Consider the following 25,128-nt stretch of genomic DNA (forward strand, 5'->3'; position numbering starts at 1 on the left):
AGGCGATGGATTCTGCTGATGCTGCTGCTGCTGATGCCTCCGCTCGGTTTCCACTCGTTCATTCGCAGGCTCTCGGGCAGAGCCGACTATCGACAACCCACACAGCCACTGGGACACACACCCTGTAAGCCTGCGATGCACTCAGAAAAAATGTGGCTCTTTGGCTGGTGACTCGCCCTACATTTAAAGAAGGATTCAGCTTTATAGTGTGTTTTTTCGCTAACTAAAGTAAACATAATATTTTTGATTATGGACCAGTGAACCTTAACTTTAAAAAAAAAAACACTCCCTAATTGGCGAGTGACTAAAGCCAATAAACATGTTAATAATTCCGAATGAGCAAAAAATATAAAAACAACAAATGACTTTAGGTTGCAAAAAAAAAAAAAGAAAAACAGTATTCTTTATATATTTCTTATTTCTTAAAAAATTGATGGTAAAAAAGTTAGATACACAAGCAGTTAGATACACAACAATTTTAACTCAAAATAAAATGGTTCTTAAAAATTTATTTCTTGTTGCAAATATATAAGATTTAATTAATTTTAAAGTGCAAAATACATATCTTCAATGTCAAGTCTCTTGAACACAAAAATTTAATGTAACAATCTAATTGCACTGAACTTCTAACCACACTTTTCAAATTTAAGTTCAATATTATATTTAGAGAACACAGAAATTATAGTAAACAGCAATTTGAATAATAAAATAAACTTTTATAAAACAATTTTAAAAAGTAAAATTTCAGTGCCCTTTTTTGCTCAGAGTGTGTAATGTCAGGCCTTCTAACAGATAACGATTGAAGCTTGCTGTGTCTTTTTTCGTTGAACATCTTCTCGGTTTTCAAAATGCGTGGTGAATGAATGGAAATGGGCATATGCAGACGGGAGTCGAGGCTGAGTTCGAGGCCGGGGCATGAATGAAATCGTCGCGCGTATATCACACGCATGCCAGCACAATCAAAGTCACCGCTGCAGTCCATTCCTAATGGCTGTCAGCTCGTGTTATCGGAGCTGGACTGGCCGAAAAGGCTCCCGCTGGCTTGTCTCCCACATAAATGCCTTTGGTCATGCCATATTTCAAAGGATTTGCAGGCATAGTGGGGGTCTGTGTTCTATGTATACCCTCACCCAAAAAATGCCAGCTCCATATTGATAAAGTTAATATTAAAGAATCCTCAAATTAATCCGAATTCCTAGCAGGGTATAATCAATTCGTTCTGGCCTTCATGTGAATTCCCCTTTCTGTTTTGAAAATATTTCGATTTCATACCGTCAACTTTAGTTCGCCGCTGTTGATGCTGCTCCCGCTGATGTTTTGCTTATCAGTTTGGACTTTATATTATTTATTCCAGCAATGCATGTCTCTGCCACCCCACTGTCCTCCCGCTGTGCGTATTTATTTTGTAGTAAAATCAACAGCCAAACCATAAAGAGAGGCCAATCCATCGGAGGACCGGAGTCCCAGTTGCCCTTCATGCGATTGTAGTTGATTGATTGCAAGAAGAGCAGAGATAACAGGAACGCGGCGCAAAGACAGCGCTGATAAGTTGCCTTTCGAAGTGGGAGATAAGAACTCAGGCAAAAGGTTAAAGATTGCCAGCACAAAGATCGTATAGCTATCAGTTCAGCGATCTTACCATTAGGATATTCTCAATTTGGGTAGGGTAAGCGACAAAAAATGTAAACAATACTACAGTAAAAGTTGGTCACCACACGAGAAAAAGTAAAAGGATAAAAGGTTATACATTTATTTAAAAACGATAAAGAAAACTAAAGTAAAGGTGGGATACCACACGAAAAAAAGTAAAAGTTTTTAAATTGATTTAAAATAATAAAAAGTGGGTCATCACACGAGAAAAAGTAAAAGGATAAAGGATTACAGATTGATTATATTATTATTATTAAGTAAAAAAAGATGTGTTTTTCAATTGTCAAAAATTTTAATGGTAACAAAATTTCTCCAAAACAATTAGAAAACCAAATTATTTGCTTTAGTTTGTTTTGGTGCCAATCGCTCGTACAAATTACCATTAAAGTTGTCTATTAATATACATTCGGTTTTAAGCATCTTTATCTTTTAAATAATAAAGAAATTATTAAATATTTTGCAAAATATTCGTTTACGGCAGTGCTTAGAAATACACAGATAAGTATTTTGGCGTACATTGGATGTAGCAAAACTTTAAAATGAGATGCTTTGGTTGTATTTACCACTTGGACATACAAGGTTATCTTTCTTTTCTATTTGCTGCCTTCTTAAATTCGAGATTTTTCCGGTGATTGTTCAATAACACAAACGCTTGTCTTGCCAAAAATGGAAGTGAAAGCCCAGAGATGGAAATGGCGTTTTCCAGGAGGACGACTGACAGCAGACCCAAGGCAGCTGTTGTTGTCTATTTGGGTCCGATTTTGGGTCTCGTCCTCGGACTCCAGGCTGCGCCGGCTGCTCCTTCTGTTGCTGCTGCTGTTGCGGTCCATGGCCTGCTTGTTGGGCCAAAAAATATGCCAGGAATTTCATTTTCCAATGAAATATGAAAAATATTATGAACATTTCGGTGGCCCAGGGCCGAGGGGAAGATAAGAAATCACAGGCGGGAAAGGGGGAGGAATCAAAACAAAATTAATTCAAAATTGCTATCCCTGACAAGAGATGAGGAGTTCTTCAATTGCCGAACAATGCGAATAAAAATGTTCGTGTGCACTGATAAGAACCTTTTGAACCATTTATCGTTTATTTTCGTTCTTTTGAGGGACACTTGGGTATGCAAATCAACCGAGACGAGGTGAAAAAGGAGCTTGTGAAAAATATAAACTTGGGAAACGAGAGTTTTAAGGTGTCGAAGTAGAACTGGCGTTTGTAGCACTGCCTCTCCTGGGCATTTGTCTGCGTGTCAATAAAATAAGTGCCTTGCCACTTGGCTGCCGTCTGTTGCACATTTTATGCATATGAGTGGTAAGTTCTGGAGTGCAAATCTCGCCAGTGTCTTTGGGCGTTTTTCTGAAGTTGCACAAACTTCACCCCTTCTCGAAAATTGTAGGAAGGGTGGATCGCCCGAAGTGCTTGCAAACTTGAATTTAGTTAGAGATTTTCTTGGGTACTCGGTGTGCTTTTCGATGTTTCGATTGCATGCAACATGCATGATAAATAACAGAATTTGCTGCACCATTACCGATACGTTTAACTTTGGCCCAGCAAAAACAAATCGACATCGAAAGTTCCAGTTCACCATTAAAAATTCATTTCGTGCAGGGATTTGTCATTTGCAAGGGCATATGGGAAAAGAAAAAATAAAATAATCCTCAAGTCGTTATATGCTTGAGCTGCACGAGCTTAATGGAAACAAAAGTTCTTCTTATTTTTGCACTAATTTCGAAACAATTTTCTCATAATTTTTGGCATTTTCCATTTGCGGTTGCAGTTTGGCCGTAATTAAAAGCCACCCGCTGAGAACGGGCGAAAAACTATTTATCTAGCCAACACAAGTGCCAGCACAAGCAAAAAAAAAAAGAAAAACACACTAGGAGCAAAACTCCAAGGCAGTTCGTCGTCGTCTGCTGTCATAATAAAACCGGAACACACAGAAACAACCGCCACCGACAAAAAATTACAAACAATTTAAGCAACTGTGAAAAAGGAGATTAAAACAAAAAAATATCCAGCAGGAAAAAATTAAAAACTCATCTTTTAAAGTACAGGTTGACAAATGCTCTGCAAATCCTTTTAAAAGATTTTGAATCAATGTTGGCATTTGGTAAATTCTAAGCATTTATAATTTACACTGCAAACTCAAAGTTGCTGCTAAAGAAAATAACTAAAGTGAATAATTTATGTCTTAATTTCATAGTTAATATTTTTGTAGTTTTGTTATAAACAATTAAATTTCCTGAGATTTTACGTTTTACACTCTCGAAACAGAGAGACAAAATTAACCTATGATGTCGACTATTCAAAAGTTAGTTTTAATGACAGGCTTTAATATTGGCAGATTGATTACTAGTTATGGTATAATACCAATGAGCACCTTTGTACTTTTCAAATGAGTTGGTAGATGGAAAGTCAACCTATGACGTAAGCTCAAGCAAACTAAACTAAGCTTTAGAAAATACAATCGGAAAATGCATGCAAGCATTTAAGATACCCTCTCAGAGAGTGTGAGAGTAAAGCCACTAAATAAATAACATGGCCATAAACGCATGAGGGGAAGTCTGGGGACCACGAAGTCGGAGGAATGTTGAAAAAAATGTTGTTCAAAAAGTTGTGAAAAATTGCAGCACTTGCAATGAGAGAAAGTTTTAAGCGCTAGGAAACGGATTTAGCTCGGCAGATGAAGAGTAGAAGCAGCCGGCGAAGGATATGGAATCATAGGGGGTGGCTAAATAATAGAGTAGCGAAAAAATAATAAACTCATAAATAGTATGACAAGTGTGTGGATGGAAGTAAAAAGCTGGAGCAAAGGACGAGGACAAATTGGCCCGCCAGCAGTGGGAAAAATCCAGAGAAATCCTGGAGGAGCAAACGGTCCGAAGGATGAAGCGCGGCGGGACTGATGAAAGATTTACTGCAACGACGGCAAAAGCGGAGAATCGCAGAAAAGTAGATGGGACCCGGCGACCAGACCCACTCTTCAGATTTTCCCAACCACCCCCCCTCCCCCTTCGTAGTTTAATCAGCGCGGACATCGCAAATTGCTGCCGGATCTCCGGAACTCCACTGCAGACATTGTTTTAATTTGCAATCTCCGCCCCCTTTTCTTTTGGCAGCAAATGTCAAACTTTTATAGAAACCAGTTTCGGTTTAATTCTGCTGCTTTGCCTTATTTTGATTTTACTCCATTTTATTTTGGCTTAGTTTGTTTATTTCTACATGAATGCAAAGGCAGTTTCCGGGCCGGAGTCACTGCCACGACCCCGGAACTTTTTGTGCGGCTTTCTTTTTTGCGGTTGGCTTGCCTTTTCTTATAGTTTTTGACAATCGCAAAACTTTTGCAACTCGGTACGTGTTGCTCTTGGCCCGAAAGTTTTTTAATGAATGTGTAGCGGAATATATACATAGGTATTACATCTCGTCGTTCTTCCTCTTCTGCCATTTCAATTAAAAGCCCATAAAGTTAAAGGGTTCGCTAATTATGGGCAATGAAAAGAAGATTTATAGAAATCCTTGCTTCAATAGTGCAATACCATTGAAGGAAGTCAGTTATCAATGAATTACTAGTATTTTTAAGCAACCCCCGGAAATAATCTCAGAAGATTTTCCAGCAAAAAGCAAACTTTCAATGGACTTGTATTTTTTGGGGGGTAAGAAATAGTTTGGCAAACAGCCGGTGGCAAAATTACCGAGGAAACGCTTTGTAGTTACAATGTCGCAGTAGTGTTCAAACTCGATTTCTAGCCCAAGGCAACAGATGCGAGCTTATTTAAATATTTGTCCTGATGAGCGTGACATGTGCTCAGGTTCAATAATCTCACACGAGGGGTGGGAAATGGGGACAGCAGGCCAATAATTCGCATTTGAGTTCAATTGGTCCCAGCTTCGATTGGAATTGTTATTCCTACTTGAAGCCGGAACCATCGGAGGCAATTGCTACAAAGCAAATACACTTGGCCTGGACAGTTGCGATCCATTTATGTCCGATACGTGGGCCATAAATATAAACTATCAGCCGAGAATACTCGGATATTGGACACACCCAACTGATATACTATACACAGAGAACAGAGAAACAAATTTGTTGCGGTTTTTTTATTTGAGTAGTAATTGTTATTTGTAAAATAAGCCTTTAAATGATTAATATTACAACATGAAAGGTTGGAATAAATCTATAAGGGAGTCATAACTTATAGCTATATTGTTTTATTACTTATCATTTCATCAGAGTTATTAATTGAAACTTGAATATCATTTCATCAGAGTTATTAATTTAAACTTGGATATAAAATGGTTATACTTGAATACAATGCGTCCTTTGTACTTGTACAAAAGTACAATACTTGAAGTCACTGTCATTCCTGTGATTTTTCTCTGTGTATAAGTGGGAGCGGTCAATTACGGCCACGCTGGCATACTTAAGACGAAATGAGGCACATGCCTACATAACAATGAGATCTCCCTTCAGTACGAAACCCTAAATGGGCCTGCTAATCAAGTTATGAATTATTTGGCATTTGCATATCCATCAACTGCATAGTCACGCATATTTGATCAACCAATTACCGGCGCCATAAAGACAACTCTTTTCAATTTGCCGCACTTAATCCCCCGACTAATTAAAACAAATCCCCACAGTGACTCCCCCCAAAATGCCCTCGGCCGTGTGTTGCATGTTTGTGGGCGAGCATTGCGTATACGACACGTTATCGCAGCGCAGACAATGTCATGGCTGTGTACATGTGGCCATATACAACCTACCCCGCTCCTCGCCACCGTTCATAGACTATGCTTAAATATTTTCCTTTTATTAATTTTCCCAACCAAACTTGCACTGGAATTCCCAGCAGAGAGCACACCGAACACCAAACAAGCTCAACAATTTGTTGTCTATTTTATGAAGGAGCATGGCAGGGGGGGATGGTGGAGACTGGACTCGTCCACATGTGCCACATGGACCAGAGGCATTGTTGTTGCATTAACCGAGCTCGCTTTGATAATGAAAAATAATCATAAAAGTGAATGTGGAGTGGTGCCATGATACCGGATGCAGGGGCGGAGAACAATGGCAAATGGTGCAAAAAGTGGCACTTGCATGCGGGCATCCCACACATCGCTGGATCGCAGCCATTGTTATACGAACGAGATTTATTAGATGCCATTGAGTGTCCAATACACGGCACAGTTTTCCATTTCCATGGCAGCAATATAGCCATAAAAGCCTGGAATCGGTCACGTAGCCTGTTAATCTCGCCTAATCCAAATTGTCAAGCTCTTATTCCTTACTTATTTTTCGGTTCTAAAGAGATTTGATTTCCAAACATATGGCATCTCAGTAAGTGGTTTTGCATTTTTAGTTGTTTGGGGTCGGGTGAGGACACAACAGAGGAATATGTTATTTCCTGTTTGCCATTGGAAAATTGATGTTTTGTTACGAGTAACAACATGGCAGGCCAGGCAATTGAAACGGAAATTAAAAAGTTCTCGGTCCCATCGGAAAACCAGCCAACATATTATCCCATTCCCCTGTTTTTATTCTTTTTTTTTAAATATTCGATGTCCTGTTCGGCCGCTAAAGCATTCAACAATTTGCGGCAGGCATTTTCATTAATGCATAATCGGGTGTGCGAATATGTTAAACTGCATTAAGTGGGGATTGTTTGTGTAATGCGATGAAAGTGTTGCATAATAAACGAGTAAACAAGTGGCATGTGCCATGACGAGGTAATCAAACATATTCCATGGCTGCGCGAATGTAATTAATTTTAAACATTTATCTCGCCTGTATAATGAATAATTGACTCCGTTTAGACATTATTCTTGAATGAAACGTATTTATTCGAAAAGGATACATTTCCATCGCATTTCGCAGTTTAGTTGGCCGCAATTACCAGCTGACCAGCCATCCGCATCGTTCCACTTCATTTTAATTAAACAGTTTGCCTCATTTTAAGCGCACTCAAAGAAAAACCAATAATTTGTCTTGCCCATATTTCATTGCTTCACCCGGTCACCCACGGACGGGCCCTGAAACCAATCGTTTCTCTTAGCCATTGAAATTAAATTGGCAACGCAATGGTCTGGCTCTGACTACGGCCATGTCCACGTAGTCGGTTCCGGCTCCGGTCCCGCTCCGAGACTCCTGGTCTCCGGGTCTCCGGGTCTCGAAACGACGTTAACATTACCAATGCAAATGCATTTGAAGTCCCTGAGTGGATCCGGGGTCGCTTTTAATTGCTGCCTGTGATGGTACGAGTGGCAGGGAGCGGGGTAACCATTTTATTTTAATTTAAAAATAAAATTTTCGCACATTACTCAAAAGCGGCATTTTCTTGCCATTCACTACAGTCTTGCCGCACTGACCATTGATGGGAGTGTCCACACTGCCAAACTGGGTGTAATGTGTTCTCAGGATAATGGGTAAAGCAAACACATTGAGATGGAATAAAAGCGACTCAAAATAGGAAAGGTATTCCAATACAACTTATTTTTATAAAAAAAAGCAAGAGATACAATTGTTCAGTTTGTGAAAAAAAATATATATACTTAGCTTTTAAGTTGTATTCCAACTGGTTATCACACTTTATTATGATCGAAACATTAAAGGTACTTACTAAAATTAAAACCAAATGTTTTCATTAAACTTTTTTTTTCTGGAATTATACTGATAAATCTGATGTTCATTTAACTTAACTTAATCTAAATAATGTATTTTTATAAGAACGAATATTATTTTCTGGAATTATACTGATAAATCTGATGTTCATTTAACTTAACTGAATATAAATAATGTATTTAAATAAGAACGAATATTTTTTACAGTGTCAAGGATGCATTCATCACTAGTCTGATGCCTCAATGAATTTCTATAAAATAAGAGGCAGTCTGTCTGGCAGAGTGTTCAACATCCTCTGACCTTCTTTCACCTCTTTCAATACGTAAGGGTTTGGTTCCGTTTGGTTCTTTTCCGTTCTGTTGGAGTCTTGCCCTGCAGTCGTAATTAAAATAAAAAGTCGTGAGTGACTGCCAGCTGTTTGTCGCACAAAAATCTCATTTCAGGGCAATCATAATAATAAATAACCACCGACTGGGAGATACCTGGTCAATTAAGTGCTTGCATCTGACCGTGAGGAAGTGGGTCTTCAGCCCAATACACCCTGGCCGAAAAAGGGTGCTCTCTGCAATCGTTTTCAATGGCGTGTCTGCTGCGTTGATGATATTGTTGTGGTGATTAAAATATGCATGGGAACGCATGCTGAACGCTGCCGCAGTTTCTGGTGTTTACCGCTGCCTGTTGACTCGCATCCCGCAAAAGAGCGCTGAAAAGCAGACTACGCTGCAAACCGTACCACTTTCCGCGGTTTGTTATGCATATCCGGTACTCGAACATAACGAGGGCAAATTGGATTCCGGAAAATATGCGAAACGAGAAGGTAATACCTGGGACGATACCCTACTCAAGTTATAGTTCATGTTTTAATATACCAGGCCATGTACTCCCTAGATAATACACTGTATTAAAAAAATTAAATATCATTGGTGCCAAAAAGGAGAATTTATAAAATGTCTATGTATTTGTGAGCTTTATATTTTATCATATGTTTTTATAAATTTCATCATTCAATTTTTTGAATAAGGTATCGGGTAACTTTCACTCAAGGTATAACTTATTTGTTTCTATTGCGTGGCAATGTTTAACTGCAGAATGCATTCAAGCTTTAAATCAGATCTCCACAGTCGAAAGGTCTTGGAATATATCCCACATTTCGCATCATTCATTAGTTTATTTTATAATTTTAACATAATTTTTGGGAAAACTGTGTTAGTCGAAGTTTTAGCAATGCCCCCAAGGTGTCATTCATTGAGGGGAAAGTTTTTATTACCACAATTCAGAATTGCCAGGGGCCAAACTCCTCTAGAAGCTTTTCCGTAAAACTCAACATTTTTCGGCTGAAGCCGGAGTGGAATGTGAGTCCGTGGATGCGTTCGTGTGGGTGAGAGTGTTTGTTGTTTAACACTTCCGGCTCCTGCTATTGTTGCTGTAGTTGTGGCTGTAGTTGCTCAACAAAAGCTCGATGGCGCTGTAAAATGTAATCATTGTGGCGTGTAATTAGTTTTTGTGTGTACCATATATTCAAGTGCAGGGTGCGTGTGTGCATGCATGTAGGTATAAATAAAATTTATTATTGCATTAACGTTCAGAGCCGCCCCTTGCCACTGAGCTCACACACCCGCACTATGCAAATGTAAGCACATTTGGTCAACACGAGTGTGTTTGGGGAGAGGTATGCATTTAATTGGGAATCGGTTGGTTAAGCGAGGGCTGATAAAAAGGTTGTTTGATTGATTGCTTCAACCGAAATGCAAAGTATACAAATTTCTTACGTATTACTAACTTTAATGAAATTGTATTTAAAATTACATTTACCCATTTAACGCGATTTGATTTTTTGTGATATGGCGGTAAGTAAATTGAGCATTATAGTCAAGAGCTTAAATCATCTGCAAAACGCGTAAATTTAAACTCAGGTCGTGCCTAAAGTAATGCTATTAAAACCATTTAAAGCCTTAGTCCTTTCCTTACTTCCCTTGCGATGAAAACTTCCCTCGCTTGCTTGCTCTTCATTAACGGCTATGACCGCTGACCACATGTCGTATTAGTAATAATAATTCACACATTAGAGTTCTGGTTCTTGCTGCTCTTGATGTTGTTGTTGCTCACTCCATAGTCAATTTTCAGTGCGAGTTGTGTGTGTCTGTGTGTTTTGATTGGCGGTTATTTAGGGCACTGCCACTCCCCTCTCCCCCGCGGATGGCCAATTGATTTGTTGGTCTCTTTGCTGTCGCCACTCGAAGCCCCCTGGGAGGCGGAAATGCCACGCAATTTGTTTGTTCGCACTCAAGCCGCAAACATTGTGAAATTAACTTGTTAGCCATGCACCAGGGTGGGCGAAAACGGAAACGAAAAGGGAAAGGGATGGGGAAGGGGACGAGGTCAAGCAGCGGGGCGGGGTTGCCCTGGTAATTGACATTCGATTGGTAATGGGCGGTCTGAATATAGCGGTAATTGGTTTGTATTTTCCCAAATCATCAGTTTGAGAAGAAACTTAAATCGAATGTGGGTAATTGTATTGCGGTTAATGGGTATCAAAATTCATCTCTAAATTTACAATGATTTTTTATTTATGTTTTATTATTTTGACTGATATAGGTTGTTTGGTAGTGGATAGTATTGTTTTCTATAAATGCTTATAAGCATTTATAAGGGTTTTTTGACTTGTAATAAACTGTCACTTAAAACCATAAGACAATTTAGGGTCAATCTAAAGAGAAGAACTGATTGAAATAGATTGAAAAAAAATACAACTGACAAGTAATTTTATTCCGTTAACAAAACAGTATCCTTTGAAATATAACTCATTCACGTTTTTATAAACAACTACACTAAACACTTTAGATATCGCTCTGTGTTTATAAATTGTTAAGTATTATTTTGTACAAATTTAAAGTCATGTCCACTCGTAGACAAGTAATCTCCGAAAGTCGGCCGCAAATTTCTGATCCGGATGATGATGAAATGAAGCTCTTTATGAATGAGGAATCGGATGATGCGGTATTGAGTACGAAAACAGTTCCTCTTCTCAGAAGTGAAGTGAACATTGAAGTTCCATTTAAAATTTCTGATCAAGATGAGGGTGTAAATAGACAGCTTATGAGCCGCTGTTCGGATGATGCAATATGCAGGCAATATGCAGGCAACTCCGATGCATCCTTGACATCCAGTTCAGAAGCCATTTGTCCTTCGGCTACCGAAATTCCCTCTTGGCTAAGGACACTGGACACTCCGGCTCAACCCAATGAATCAACAGCTTCTGCTTGCCCGATCTGTCCGACAATCGGATCGAAGCCGATCCCTCCTTGGATGACCAATCCGGCAGCCTTCATGGGCTATCACTACCGATCCGCACCATAGTTTATGTAAAAGTGTGTCAGTTAAAGTTAAAGTTTGCGTGGGTCCGCTCTTCCACATTCCTATTTCCGTTCTGAATCTCTACCCTTTTGCAGCTCTCACCATAGCGACACTAAGTGGCATCCAAACTGCAGCAAATCCACACCTACCCCATCATCCGCCCTCCTGGTGTCCGCTAGCCGGGCTTGTGGCTTGCGTTTGAAGTTTAAGAGGCATAAAATCAGCGTCATGCAGTGAGAAAAGTAACAAAATGTATTTAAGATTGATGTATATTTGAAATTGTGCCTTTTAAAACAAAAATCAGAACTTTACCTTGTGTACAGCGGATATATAAATAATGTACAGAATCCGCACTAAGTATTAATGTTAGTTTTATTTTGCAATAATATGACCGCAAATTTGTAGAGTTCTGGAGATAAAGGAAAACATACGTAAATTTAAAATGGTGCCTATTTAAACTAGATTTCAGAAGATACCGCCAAACATTTTCTAAGAAATCTTTACATTTTTAAGCTAGTACCTTAATGTTTTTTAGTAAATTTTATCTCAGTTTTGGGGTCAAAGCACCAACACGATTCGTTTTTCTTAAATTTCTTCAGTCTGAGAAGTAAACAATGAACATTCGCATAAAGATTCTTATAGAGGAGGCACTGTGATCCCTTTTTATAAGTGTAGAGCATAGTGGTGCACAAAGTGTAGCAAGCCACGACATCCTGCTCCCTTGGCTGCTCATGGATGGCAACAACTTCATTTGCAACATCAATCGCAACCTCATCAAGTTGTCTGCCGGCAGCCGCACTCATTACGGCGATGGCAGTCAGAAGCGACTGCGTTTAATAAAGCGTTCGTCGGCCGACGACTGATGCGATTCGACTTGGGATGGGAAAGGGTTTTTGCAAAGGGAGGGGATTGATGCCGTTAGTCTGGGCCCCAGGGCGGCTAGGTTTAATTAGCTTTAATGGCTTAATGCGGGCCATCGCCGTTTGGGTCAGACCCGGGTCATAACGAACAGGAGGTGACACTGGCCACAACCCATCCCGATGCGAAGCACTTTCCGATTTGCCACCTCTGACGAGGCCAACAGAAAAGAGCCACCCGGGGAGTGCCACTAGAGTATTAATGGATGCCACCCGCCTCGTGACACTTTAAAGCAATTTTCCTGCCAAACAAATTTCCGGTGAAGCGCACAAAAGTTCCCTGGCCCGACTATTTATTTGCCCCCAATTGCGAGGAGCTATGCTCCGGAGGAGACCCATTCACACGTAGCACACAACTCCTTTTTCTCTTCCTGCAAAGAAACTTTGGCTCATAACTTCGCATTGAGGAAGATGCATATGCAACACGTTCGTGCCATTCCCAACTGCAATGACTCAGGCACACAGTTCCGAGACCCAGTTTTCAGTTTCACCTGCTCCGATGGTAGTCAAATAATGAAAAAGATATATAAGAGTTTGGGGAGTACCTCCAGCAGAACTGTTCAAATGATTAACATTAGTTTTCGATATCAACCGTTTTCTAAAAATAAATTAATTTGAATTAGATCTAAAATTATTAAACAATAACTTATTTCATTTTTCACATTTTATTGAATCCTTTATTTTGTAAGAAGAATATTTTATATTTTTATAAAAAGGTTTTACGTTTAATTAAACTAAATTTTAAGGCTATCAAATAAAAAGATTTTAGGAATATATATTTTATTTTCTTTAGTTGAACAAACTATAGGGTATCGAACGCATTTAACCTTTTCCCTCTCTTAGTTCCCACTGATGTATTGGGGAATTGCAACTTTTTCTTAGCCGTTCGACTTTCGCAGCCAGCACGAAATGCTGTCGGACATTCAAAGTAAACTACTGCATGGGTCGAGGGATGAAAGAAAAGATATTGGGATGCAGATGACTAGGGAACGCAAAGTTAATTGAAAAGTATTGTTTGCTATTTTGTGTCTTTCCATTCCCGTCGCATTGTTGACACTTCTCACACAAAGTGGAGACGGATGTTGCTGCCACTTCATTGTCAATTCATGTTTAAAACACTTACCTCACTTTCTCACAAGAATTCTTTGGCCGGTGAAATTTACTTGATACTGTATCCCCAATGAGTAAGTAACAATTATTAGTTTTTTTGGAGATTTATAAAACTAGCATTTATTTTTATTCTGTTATGGCTCAAGGTCTTATTTGACTGATTTACAGGCTCCATTTATACGTACACACTAAGTTTCTAGTGAAAATGACATAGGTCATTCAATCTTACTGTCCGTTACTAAACCACTAGCTTTATAGGGATTTAAAACACCTAAGTAATGCTAAAATATGTATTTTCAAGCTTTATGATATGTGTTCAATGCTGCAAATTGATGAGGCGATTAACAACAATAACAAGCGTCATAAGAGTTTGATGTACATATATAGATTATAAAGAAAAGACTTTTTTTGATAATCAAATTAGAACGTATAATATAAAAGTTTTGAATTTTAACTCTGCCTTTACAACCTCATGGTAGCGACGACGATATATTTAAATAAGTCCTGAAGCTATATTTTTAACTCTCTCTGCTTTTTTTTAACCTGCTATCACGAAAGAACTTATCTACAACTAATTAACAATACATTCATAATTTTTATTAACACTACATTATGATGAGAACATAGAACAAAGGGTCAGCACCCGACGTAAATCGTAAACATAAATATATAAAGATATTGTGCAGTGCGAAAACGACTGATAACTAAAGCAGGAAATTCCATGGGATACAGGAAACAGTTGATTCGAGATTTGGTTTGTTGCAGAAATATTATACATTTAGCTTTATAAATCTATGAGTATTATTAGGGGGTTTCAGACGGATGTCTCCTATGAATGTTGGATCCTGGGACTCAGCTTAGTATGTCGGAGTGCGGCTTCTCCTTTCCATTCTTGCTGATCAGTGCATTGCGTCCTAAGGAAAGTTTAAAATATAAAATGAATAACAATTAGTAATTGTAATTTCCATAACAAACCTTCATTTTCCGTTGTACTGGCCACGCCCATTAGTTTAAGGTTGGACAGCAGGGCGCCTAGGTTAGAGCGGTCGTCCAAATATTTGCTTTCTAAGCGAACCATGCCCAGCTTCTTGGACTTCGTCTGCGTGTGCCAAACCAGTATCTCGGTGCAGTTGTTACCCCGCGGTTCGATCTGATTAATTTTCAGACCGATGCTGCGTAAGAAGAGATCCTCCTCGTAGCCAGGCTTGTATGGCATATTTACATAGGGATACTGCGCCATATACTCCAAGTTCACGGCGAAACCGGCCATGTCAACGGGCCAGCGTCGACCAGCCACCCAGGAGTCCAGAAAGGCCACCACCTTGCCCTGAAAAACATTATGTCAAAAATGGATTTTTTTAAAACAGGCTTCAACTAATAATTTGATAAATCAGTATAAACAATTATTTTAGAAATAATAGACTCACCTTTCGCACTACTGGCCCACTGACTCCATAATCGGCAATCAGACCGACGGGAAACATGGAAACCCGTTGCGTTTTCCGAATTTCTGTAAATAGTCGAAGGTCGTAGGTGTTATCATCGTCCCCAAAGTATAGTATTCCGTTAGTGAGATTGTGCTGCCGCAACCACTGCAAAGCGGCTCTGCGATTTGCTACGCCTCGCGGTGCTGGTTTTTCATTCCGGAACTTGCTTGGCATGGGGCTCACCATGTGGGTAAAGGGAATACCTATAAAATGCACATCGGTTAGATATCAAAACTCACATTTAGAATACAACGATAATTACCGAATCTATTGAGCAGGGTGTCCATAAAGTCGTTGCATTTTTCCTGATCATCGGCTACTAGCCAGTGCAATCGCGGGACATGGAGCAGCGTGTGCGCCAGACGGGTTAGTTCTGGGATCTGCTCCCGGCGCGGATACGTCGGGGTAACAAAATATATCACGGGCAGCTGTCCGTAGTCAGAACGGGGTTTATCCTGCATAAACTGCCGGCGATCCTCATAGCTCTCGCTACAAATGTGCAGACTTTCGTTGAGTGGCCGGAAATTCATACTATCTGTGGATAAGCAAACCGAGAGTTATAAGGTTATACTGGGTCAATTACTTTTGAAATTGCGACGAGAGTCTTATGATTTAATCAGAATTCTCAATTACTAAAATAGCTCAACTCATTGACCTCTGGCCCCATTTGAGGCAGCCAGCCTGAGTGGCAAGATGACAATGCGATTGTAAACAATCTTTGCGGTGTCTTTCAACTTCTCAAAAGGTGCTAATCAGTGTCTCTTAGATACTTTGCCAACGAAAAATTTACTTTAGCTGAGTTAAAATCGTTGAGATAAAGTGCCTGTCACTGCTCAAACAAACTGAAGAGCAGAGCAATTGTGGCTTCGAATGTTTGGGTTATGCATACATTTTAGAGATCAGTCGGAAAATCGAAGATAGCACAGTTAATTATCTAATGGATTAATCCGTGTTGGAAATCTTTCGCCTGCTATTAAAGCGTTAATGTGTTTGGATCGACTGCGTGCGCCAATGTCATTAGAACCCCTCACAATTAATCCAGAACGAAAAGCGAAAAGCACGAAATTGTGGAAACTTCAGAGTGGGGGAACCCCAATTTTCGATTTATATGACTGATAGGAAACGAACAATGAAAGGCAAATATACATAAATAAATAAAAAGGTCCCCGTTCCTTGTAGACCCATTAGTAATATAAATCGGGCAGGCAAAAGTATTCACTAACAAGTTATTAAATAAAGATAAGGCCAAAATAACCCAAACCCTAAAGCGAATCCAAAATTTCAAGGCAAAAAGAAAGTGCCTCACCACAAAGGCGGTATCGATCAACCACAATAAAGAACATAGTGCTTTGCGGGTATTCCAGATGACACATAATTACGTATACCTTCCCCTATCATAATACACCGCCTAATGAACATTAACGTGCGCTGATATAAACCTGATAGTGGGGCTCTAGCCTACTACACGTGTATGTGCCTTCAGAGTGGGGTTTGCACTCTGGTGAGTCCATCCACTCATACGTATTTCCACTACCAAACCCTACCGATAAACCAAACACTTATCGACGGGGCTCGACACCAATCTGGGAATAATCACACGCTCACGTACAGCTCTGTCGTTAATTATGGCACATATCTAGATGAGTGAGTGCTTTGATTGCAGTCAATCGAGAATTCCCCAGACACCTGATCTACAAGCGACGTTAGTCACAAATTGTTTTACGGTTCGCCTTTATCAGTTTCATTCACTCTTATGTTATACACTAAAATCGAAAAAAAATAACAGAGAGATTGTGGGTTTAATAAATTGTACACATACTAATTCACCCAATGAAAGTATCTACAAAATTAATGTTCTCATAATTTTGGTAAATACACTGCATTTTTAAGTAGCAGCAGTGACAGCTCATTATAAATTATAACATAAGATCTTGTTAGATAACAGCGTACGCCACTGATAAAAGTGTTTATTATATTTCAGCGCATTTATAATATAAATATATTTCCTAATATGGTAGAATATTAACCATCATACAAAAGATACCAGTTAGATAATAATTAGCAATTAGCAATGGCCAAATATTTACTTGAAACTTATCTATGAACTCCCTTTTCTACTAACTTTCTAATTTGTTTATATTCTTATCTGAAGCACCTGTTGCATATAGACAGCCACAAAGCAAGCGATTGTACATCGTAAGAAATCACAATTAAATTCGACATGTGTTTCAAATGCTGCTAAATTGGCCTGCACGTTATGTATTTTGAATTTATACGGGGCAATTCCAAAATTGTAAATATTTGTGTAGACAAGTTTATGCCAATTTACTTTTACGGTAGCAAAGTGCTTAGTAAAATGTTATTGGGGAAAACCATAGAATTCGGACAACAATAGCTGGGAGGAAAGAGGGAATGTGAAGCAAACACTTGAGAAGATACTGAAATCGGCTCGAAACAGATGAGCCGAATAAAAGTGCATGACGAAGTATACATTTATTTATATTCAGGTCTGGCACCAGAGACAGCAATTCCCAGACCAACGTGTAGCGATTTTTTCCTCCCTATCCCCATGTTGATAAGAAGATTCTGCGAATCTGTTAATTATACTCGCAAAATGAGAGGCAATCAAGTCTGTTTACCTTATAAGAAAAACTGCTAAAAGCTTTTTTAAGTATGGGGCAAATGCGAAATCTACAATCTATTCTAAGCGCTAGCAAGTTGTGAGGAAAAGTGTAATTAGACAATTGGTGCCACTCAAATCGCATTCATAGCTCGGATTTGTTAACTAGTTCGACTATAGATCACATGTCTATTGAATAATATACATTTATTTTCATGTTTACTACTTTTAGTTTCAAGCCAATTGCGTAATCTTTTAAGGCTTTCCGTTGGAATGGTCTTTATTTTATTCGAACTCATCAGCTTCGATGCTTTTATGGACGACATCTAATAGGGTGTTGGCCTTATATCTTGATTGCCTTGTTTTCGTTCAGCAAATCCAGCTGTTATTCCGGGAACTTAATTACCCAGTAAAAAAAATAATTTATTTCGACTATGGCTTATCACTTGCAAATATGTTTGAATGAACATTCTTTAAAAAACAGAAAGTTGCTAAATATCATCAGTGTTAAAATTTTAATATTAAATCCAAAATTCGTTAATAACTTATCTATAAAACGATAGGATTAGATAAGTATATTCGCGTTGTATGGCTTGGAAGATTCGTTTGTGACCAATATAGATTATTCAAGGAAAAAGCCAAGTAACGTGGAAACCTGACCTTGTTCAGGCTTTTGCTCTGGGCAATAAAAAACGACCAACAGGCGAAGCGATGTAATTGCCGCTGCAGGTGAGGGTGGATGGCTATCGATACAGTGTCTACATCCATATATACATCGCGTTTGTAGAAGACAATTGTTACCAAATAGATCCAATTACGGTTAAATAATAAAAAAAAGGCTGCAGGCTAACCAGTAGCCAAAGTCGGAACGGCGACAGTGGCGAGCCGATGAGTTACACGCGATAATTACCGCAGCAAATTATTCGGAATTGGGGAGGTGCTGTCACAGCGACTTACAAGGCCTTGACAAACCCCTCTTTGGTTTTATAACGGTTAATAAAAAATGATAGTGGTGCGATATCATTTGTTGGATAAACTGAGGTTTGGCATATAATCGGGTAATTTTTGCTCAACATTTTTAAAAACTTTTGTGTTTGTTGTGTGCTTTAATGATTCAGACCATTTTAATCAAAACGTTTGCTGTTACTTATAGTGTATGCATTACGGTTTTGATATCGCAATTTGTTGTATTTAAGTTTTTTTATAGAAAAACATACAGTGTTTTATAAAAGTCTACATATGAAAAATATATATATATTTTTAAACTTTAGCAGCAGTAGTCGACAAACGAACGGACTAAGAGCACTAAAGTTCCTCACAAAGTGTAGGGTGACCTAAGCTTTGATTGGCAGTGGTCCAAATTAAAAGTGAAAGTGGGAGCAGAGTGGCGAATTCACTTTCGGCCAGCAGTCGCGAAAATGCACTCAGCCGCACTTCCTATGGGATCAACTTTAGGAGAGTGAGTAAGGGGAGGGGACTCACGGATTTTTGGGTTGAAACGATGTCTTGTCCGTATTTTTTTCGGCTTCAATTCTGGCTGTTTTAGCTCGATATCATATTCATCTACTTCCGTTTCTTGAATACTATCTGTGACGTTCCCGAACCCCTGGAATTCTGGTCTGGCTGCCTCCAAGTGTTCGGCCTGGCGGGTGTACCTTAACAGCCAGTCTGGGGGTCGGGATTCTTGAAACTGGACTCCCTGCTTACCTAATTCGTGGTGGGATCCCTCCTCCGAGTCCTCGGAACCACCGCCCAGTCCCAGGGCGATCCGAGTGTCTCCGCTGAGGGTTAGGTAGCAGCAGGCGATGAAGAACAGAGCAGCGACCACCAGGGGCAGTACGCAACGGCGCCTGCCCATGCCCACGCTCCCCTTCCGGACCATGGGATGTGGCGCGGTGGGGCAGCGGTGATGGTTCTGATGTGCCCTCCGTTCGATGTCCTCGTTATCCTCGTCCGAAGTCTGCGGCTCGAGTGCCTGGTATTGGGCACTAGACATTTTGTGAGATATTTTGGGATCTGGTCTTGGTGTTGGATGGCCTCTCAGCTGGGGTGGTGGATTTGGAGGTGGTGGTGGAGCGGCATAACCCGGCCATTTGTGGTGAACCGGGCCTACCTTGTGGTTTTCACAAGCTTATTATACAACTTTTGGCTGGGTCGACCCGAAAATTATGCAAATTCCCTAGACATTCCTGCACTTTGTGTGCTCTGCTCTATTTCCGAAACGCTTGCGTCGCTTGTTGCTATAAAAAAAACACCTAAAAGGTGAACTCTTGGCCACAGCACTGTCGCGAATTTCGAATCGGAAGCACTCAAAGCACGCCGTTGCACCCAAAAATTACACAAAATATTATTTCTGCCCGACTTCCGCGCGCGTCTCCCCGTCTCTGTCTCACTCGCAGGGCTTATTGTTTTTTGTGCCGTTACGGATTCATTCGCCTGTTGTTGTTTCGATGAGTTTGACAGTACTACTTATAAAAAAAATCGGGCAATTCGCGAGCAGGCCGATAGAGAGGAATAGAGAGTAGCGATGAAAGAGAGTGCATAGCCACCACCACAGCTGACGCAAGGTTGCATTTGGTTTCGATCTCGACTGGTGCAATACCGCGGTTACAAACCTCAAAATAGAATACAATTTTTTTTATTTTATTTAACACTCCTTAAATAATTTTAATTTGTTTACTCAGGCCTAAACTAAATGAATAATAGTTTTTAATTTATTGTAATTTATTTAAATGGTTCAAGCTTATGACAAGAATTACTTTGGCTCTTTAAAAATGGTAAAGTATTTTCAAAACTCCTTCAAATTTTCTGATATTTAGAAGTTAAATTATATATTATATTATTAATTTATCACTGAGGCTGGTTGCTGAGTTCTACTCCACCGAGTATTACGGAACTGCATAAATCAGACCTATCGATATACTATCGACGCACAGTGGTACAGTAGAGCATATAAATTTTTGTTTGCAATAATCAAAATGAAAAAATTGGCGGCTATAAATATATTAACGAATCAGAATAAAATATTTGTTTTTTTTAATTTTTAAGGCTGCTTATCGGTTTATAAAATAATTTCTTTTTTAGGTAGCTTAGTCCGCTTAGATTTAATAGATTTTGAAAACTATTAGTTAAATTGTTATTACTTTTCTTACTATTGATTGGAATACATATTTATTAGGTATATGAAAACAAAAATATTATTGTTTCTCAAGGTGAATCACTATTTAACAATTACTACTATTTTTTAATTTTCAATAACGCAAATAAATTTGGATAATTATCATAAGATATTCAAAAGTATATTGATAACAATCTATGCGCCGGCTCGATTTTCAAAGTTTCAAACAAATTGTTACTTTAAAAATAATGTTTTGCGAACTTTTATTTTGTTGTCATTGCTACTTAATGCCCAGACTATTTGTGATATAGGATATTAATGTCTTTTCTTTATATTATTTTAAGACGACGACAATATGTACCTTTAGAAAATGACTTTTAGGCTGGAATTTTAATAAAAAATTATAAACTGAGATGGACTAGATTTTGATTCCGGAACAACCACTTAGGGCACCCTCTTCATTTGCCCGTTGACTGTCGAAGTTTCCGCCATATCTTATCTAATCGTCAACTACCCGATTTTAATCGTTATTACTTAACCATAACGGGCTTTGTCCGGGTGATTATGGTACTTTTATACTGATATTTGAATTGGCTTCCATTTCACAATTTCATTTGAATTTCCTTAAGGACCCCCTCACCCTTACAAAAAATAAATTTTTGATCTATTACAAACGGCGAATGTGTCCTACATTTATTCGTTTACTCTTGGACAACTGGCTACAATTGCATTCGTTTAATGATTTCAATACAAAAGTGAACAATCTTTGTGTGATTTATTGTTTTTTGTTAATTAAGCAAATTTTACGATTAAAAGCCACTTAGTTTCTCACTTTTGTTGCGGTTCCAGCTGCCGCCGCTGAAATCCTCCACCTTGCGAGCTGCACTGCAGCTCCGTGTGACTAAGGACAAAGCGGAGCAGGAGGAACTTAGCAAACCCTGCACTTATGGAATAATTAACTAAATGTTATGAAGAGAACTCATAGGTGGATCAAAGGGACGGCCAGACGTCTACGCGCTGCCCTCTTAGATGTTGGCCTTGATGACATCCTCCAGACGCGAGGCGTTGGCTCCAGCGAACTCCTCGACCTTGACGCCGTTCTTGACGAACACAAAGGTGGGCATGCTGGAGACGTTGTATTCCATGGCAATGTCTTCGCACTCGTCCACATCAACCTGTTGGAGAAGACAGTTTAGTAGGAGTTCCAATTTAAATAAGACAAATAAATAAGTACTTCAATATTAAACGGCCTGCTAACATTCAAAATGTAATAATTTTCAATGAGAAGAAAAGTGAATGAGTTTCACACTATTTAAAAAAAATATATATGCATTTAATTAAAAATACATGTATATTGGATTGTGAATTCTAAGTTGTAACAAATATGATAAAATCCATTTATGAAAACATATGGCAACAAGATTATGTTAAGGGAAATGGTTTTTTCGTTATCATTATAGGAGGTAACACAAAGTCTACTGGTTTAAAACGTTGTAAAATATCATATAATCATTGCATTAGAGCGCAGTCTAAATAAAGCTTATTAACATTTTGAGCTTCTATTTTAAGCCTTAGCTTTCCAAACACCCACCTTCAGGACGACGATGTTGTCGGCGTACTGCGTGGAGAGCTCGGCCAACTTGGGCGAGATCATCTTGCAGGGACCGCACCAGGTGGCAAAGAAGTCCAGCACCACCAGCTTGCCAGCCGCCTTGGTCAGCTGTCCATCGAGGTCGTTCTGTAAAATGAAAAATGGAAATTGTAAATTTATGTTATCTTTTGGTAAGATCAGCACACATCAAAGATATCGATTTTCCACCTCCGATGACCTATTTATATTGATTTTCCCACCGAAGGGGCGAACCAATTCACTAACTGGATAGTTTGGGGTTATCAAGCATTGATCCGGTGGGTATGTACATATGTAGATGTAGCAGGGGAGACCCACTCATTATCTCGAACATGTGCGTGATAAGGCGGCCTCTGTTCTGCCACAAAGTTGTCGGACAACCCCAAAGTTGCCAAGTTGTAATCGGCTCTAGTAATCACCGATTGACGGGTTCAATATTTGTGCCTCAGAACTTGTGAATTTGGGGCTATTGCATTTCATTATTCCATTTCTGTATTTCATCGAGTGGGCAACACATCAATATTTAAAGAATTTCTAAATTATATGTATGCCGAAAGGTGTGGTTGTGGGCAGTCCCTTTCCCCCTTATCCAGTCCAATGCCCCGCCCATGTCACGTTTTCCCAGTGACCTTTAATTAATTGCTGGCGATGGCAATCGCAGAACACATGCAAAGAAATGGCTCTAATGAAATTGTGGATTTCCAATGGAATGGGTAACCGGTTTGGTAAAATTTACATACGGCATTAGGTAATTCTTAGCATAATGCATATTGTTTTTGCTTCAAACAACTTGTTATTCCCTATTAAATATTTTGATCAAGCTTAGATCATTTCCAGTGGGAGATCAAACTAAAGATGATTAACTGATTCATGGTATTTTATGACTATTAAAGTCTATTTATTTCAAAGATGACTCAAATGTATGGTGACAATTAGGAAATCATTGACTCATTTTTGAATACAACATCCGCGTGATAGAAAAAACCCTAAAATGCCTATCCAACATAGAAATATGTATGTGGTTTTAAATAAAAAAGAATGTTCTGGTGGTTTCAAGTGGTTTTTGATATCCACAATTCGGTTGTCGAACTTATTTTTGTATAAAATAAGACCGCAAGGGGTAAAATGCTTAGCACTGTTCTATATATATTTAGATATATATATATAAATGTGTATACAAGCAATTATAGAAAATTAAAACAAGCTGAAATTATTGAAACCATTCCTTTTTATAAATTCTCTAACGTAATATTGGTAAAGTTGCGCACGACCGGTTCGTCGTCCGCTGAGAACTTTACCCCTTTTAAAAACCCCCTCGTTTCTTGACCATGATGCTTTCGTATGGCGCGCAACTTCTGAGCGGTGAGCACACCTTGTGCTATAGCAACTATTCAAATATTTCCAACCAACAAACCAAGTCTCGGCAGCGATAATTTATTGCAAACTCATCCCAGACGCACACACACTGATAGCTACATATACGACTACTTGGCACTGTATTATCTATAGCAGGCCGTTAGAAAAAATTCAAATTTTGCTTTCCGCTAAAACCCGGTTTGCGGTTCATTCCATGGAGATGGAATGATATCATTTCACTACTCGAACTTTCTCGTACTGGTGTCCGCTTTCTCGCTCGTTTCGACCGTACGTGAGTTATTCTCACTTGTGTGGGAGCGTATGGCAAAAAGCGTAGAAAATACAATCAAAAAAAGTGAGTGGGTAATTGGAATGCCGATTCCAAAGCCATATTTTCAGAGACCCATGGGGTCAAGGGTCGGCGTTATCGTGTTACCCAACAGTTGACGATGACGTTACGGCTGTGGACCCACAGATCCGGCAGAGCTGACTCACCTTATCTTTCACTTGGTACACCATGTTGGATGGGCGATGTGGGTTTTCGGAAACGGAAACAATGTACAAAAGTTACTTAATTAGCACTCGGGCAGCTCTTCACACCACGCAGCTAGATTTTTTTTTCAACTAGGAGCGTGTTGCGGTTGCTTTTATAGATTTTCGAGCTCTCTTGCCCTCTAATGCTCTCTCTCAGCCGGCGGCGACGCTTGGTTGAGGTGGATTTCTTTCGTGGTGAATTGGTCGAAATGCAACTCTCCAGTGGTTCACTGCCAAAACGATAGGGGGCGTTGCGAAAAGCCGTTAGATTCAATTCGATTTTTGTGCTCGTGAGCGGTAATTGATTTATTTAATGTAACGTACTTAATCTTGTTGAATTATTTAATGAATCGGAGAGTCGTATGTTGATAATCAGAATATATAAAATTACTGCAAATATCAAACCTACATATGTTACGAACACAAAAACAAAATGACAAAGAAAAATTAAGTCTCCATTTCGGGGTTACTTTACAAATTTTTGTTTAAAACTATGGGCCAGAATAGTAAATTTTTTTAAACCATATCGATATAAATTAGAAAATCAAAAATTTCTTGTTTCAGGAACCCATTGTGCGTTGGTAGAGAAGGATTACCAATGGTGGTGGGTTAATCGATTGGTTGCCGGAGTTCCATTCGAGATCGGTAGGGGGCGTTTTAAACAGTGTTAGATGCGAAAAATTTAAAACATATATGTAGCTGGGTATAAAAAAATACTGAAATATTAAATATTTTGTGT

General features: G+C 39.1%; 3 protein-coding genes across 6 annotated transcripts; 1 reads left to right on the forward strand and 2 right to left on the reverse strand.

Moving 5' to 3' along the window:
- The first annotated feature begins 11,078 nt into the window (after window positions 1-11,078).
- Window positions 11,079-11,977, forward strand: LOC108042877. 3 transcript variants are annotated; one of them, XM_017121355.1, is made up of 3 exons: window positions 11,079-11,267; window positions 11,337-11,657; window positions 11,713-11,977. In XM_017121355.1, exons 1-2 carry the CDS (start codon window positions 11,159-11,161, stop codon window positions 11,618-11,620), a joined length of 393 nt encoding a protein of 130 aa, XP_016976844.1. In that variant the 5' UTR covers window positions 11,079-11,158; the 3' UTR covers window positions 11,621-11,657; window positions 11,713-11,977. The 3 variants fall into 3 exon arrangements, with proteins under 3 accessions (XP_016976844.1, XP_016976842.1, XP_016976843.1); XM_017121353.1 differs by having other exon boundaries at window positions 11,079-11,657; XM_017121354.1 differs by having other exon boundaries at window positions 11,079-11,657; window positions 11,725-11,977.
- A 1,759-nt stretch (window positions 11,978-13,736) lies between these two features.
- LOC108042901 (galactosylgalactosylxylosylprotein 3-beta-glucuronosyltransferase S) lies at window positions 13,737-20,264 on the reverse strand. 2 transcript variants are annotated; one of them, XM_017121391.2, is made up of 5 exons: window positions 19,234-20,264; window positions 15,394-15,666; window positions 15,072-15,334; window positions 14,620-14,971; window positions 13,737-14,558 (listed from the first exon to the last, which is right to left on the reverse strand). In XM_017121391.2, the coding sequence occupies exons 1-5, from the start codon at window positions 19,745-19,747 to the stop codon at window positions 14,497-14,499; spliced, it is 1,464 nt and encodes a 487-aa protein (XP_016976880.1). In that variant the 5' UTR covers window positions 19,748-20,264; the 3' UTR covers window positions 13,737-14,496. The 2 variants fall into 2 exon arrangements, with proteins under 2 accessions (XP_016976880.1, XP_016976881.1); XM_017121392.2 differs by having other exon boundaries at window positions 19,459-20,254.
- A 1,261-nt stretch (window positions 20,265-21,525) lies between these two features.
- Window positions 21,526-24,498, reverse strand: LOC108042902 (thioredoxin-2). The gene is made up of 3 exons (XM_017121393.1): window positions 24,351-24,498; window positions 22,461-22,607; window positions 21,526-22,044 (listed from the first exon to the last, which is right to left on the reverse strand). The coding sequence occupies exons 1-3, from the start codon at window positions 24,372-24,374 to the stop codon at window positions 21,895-21,897; spliced, it is 321 nt and encodes a 106-aa protein (XP_016976882.1). The 5' UTR covers window positions 24,375-24,498; the 3' UTR covers window positions 21,526-21,894.
- Between the last annotated feature and the right edge of the window lie 630 nt (window positions 24,499-25,128).

Source organism: Drosophila rhopaloa, unplaced genomic scaffold, assembly GCF_018152115.1.
Source record: "Drosophila rhopaloa isolate 14029-0021.01 unplaced genomic scaffold, ASM1815211v1 contig_2, whole genome shotgun sequence".
NCBI classification, from domain to species: Eukaryota; Metazoa; Arthropoda; class Insecta; order Diptera; family Drosophilidae; genus Drosophila; species Drosophila rhopaloa.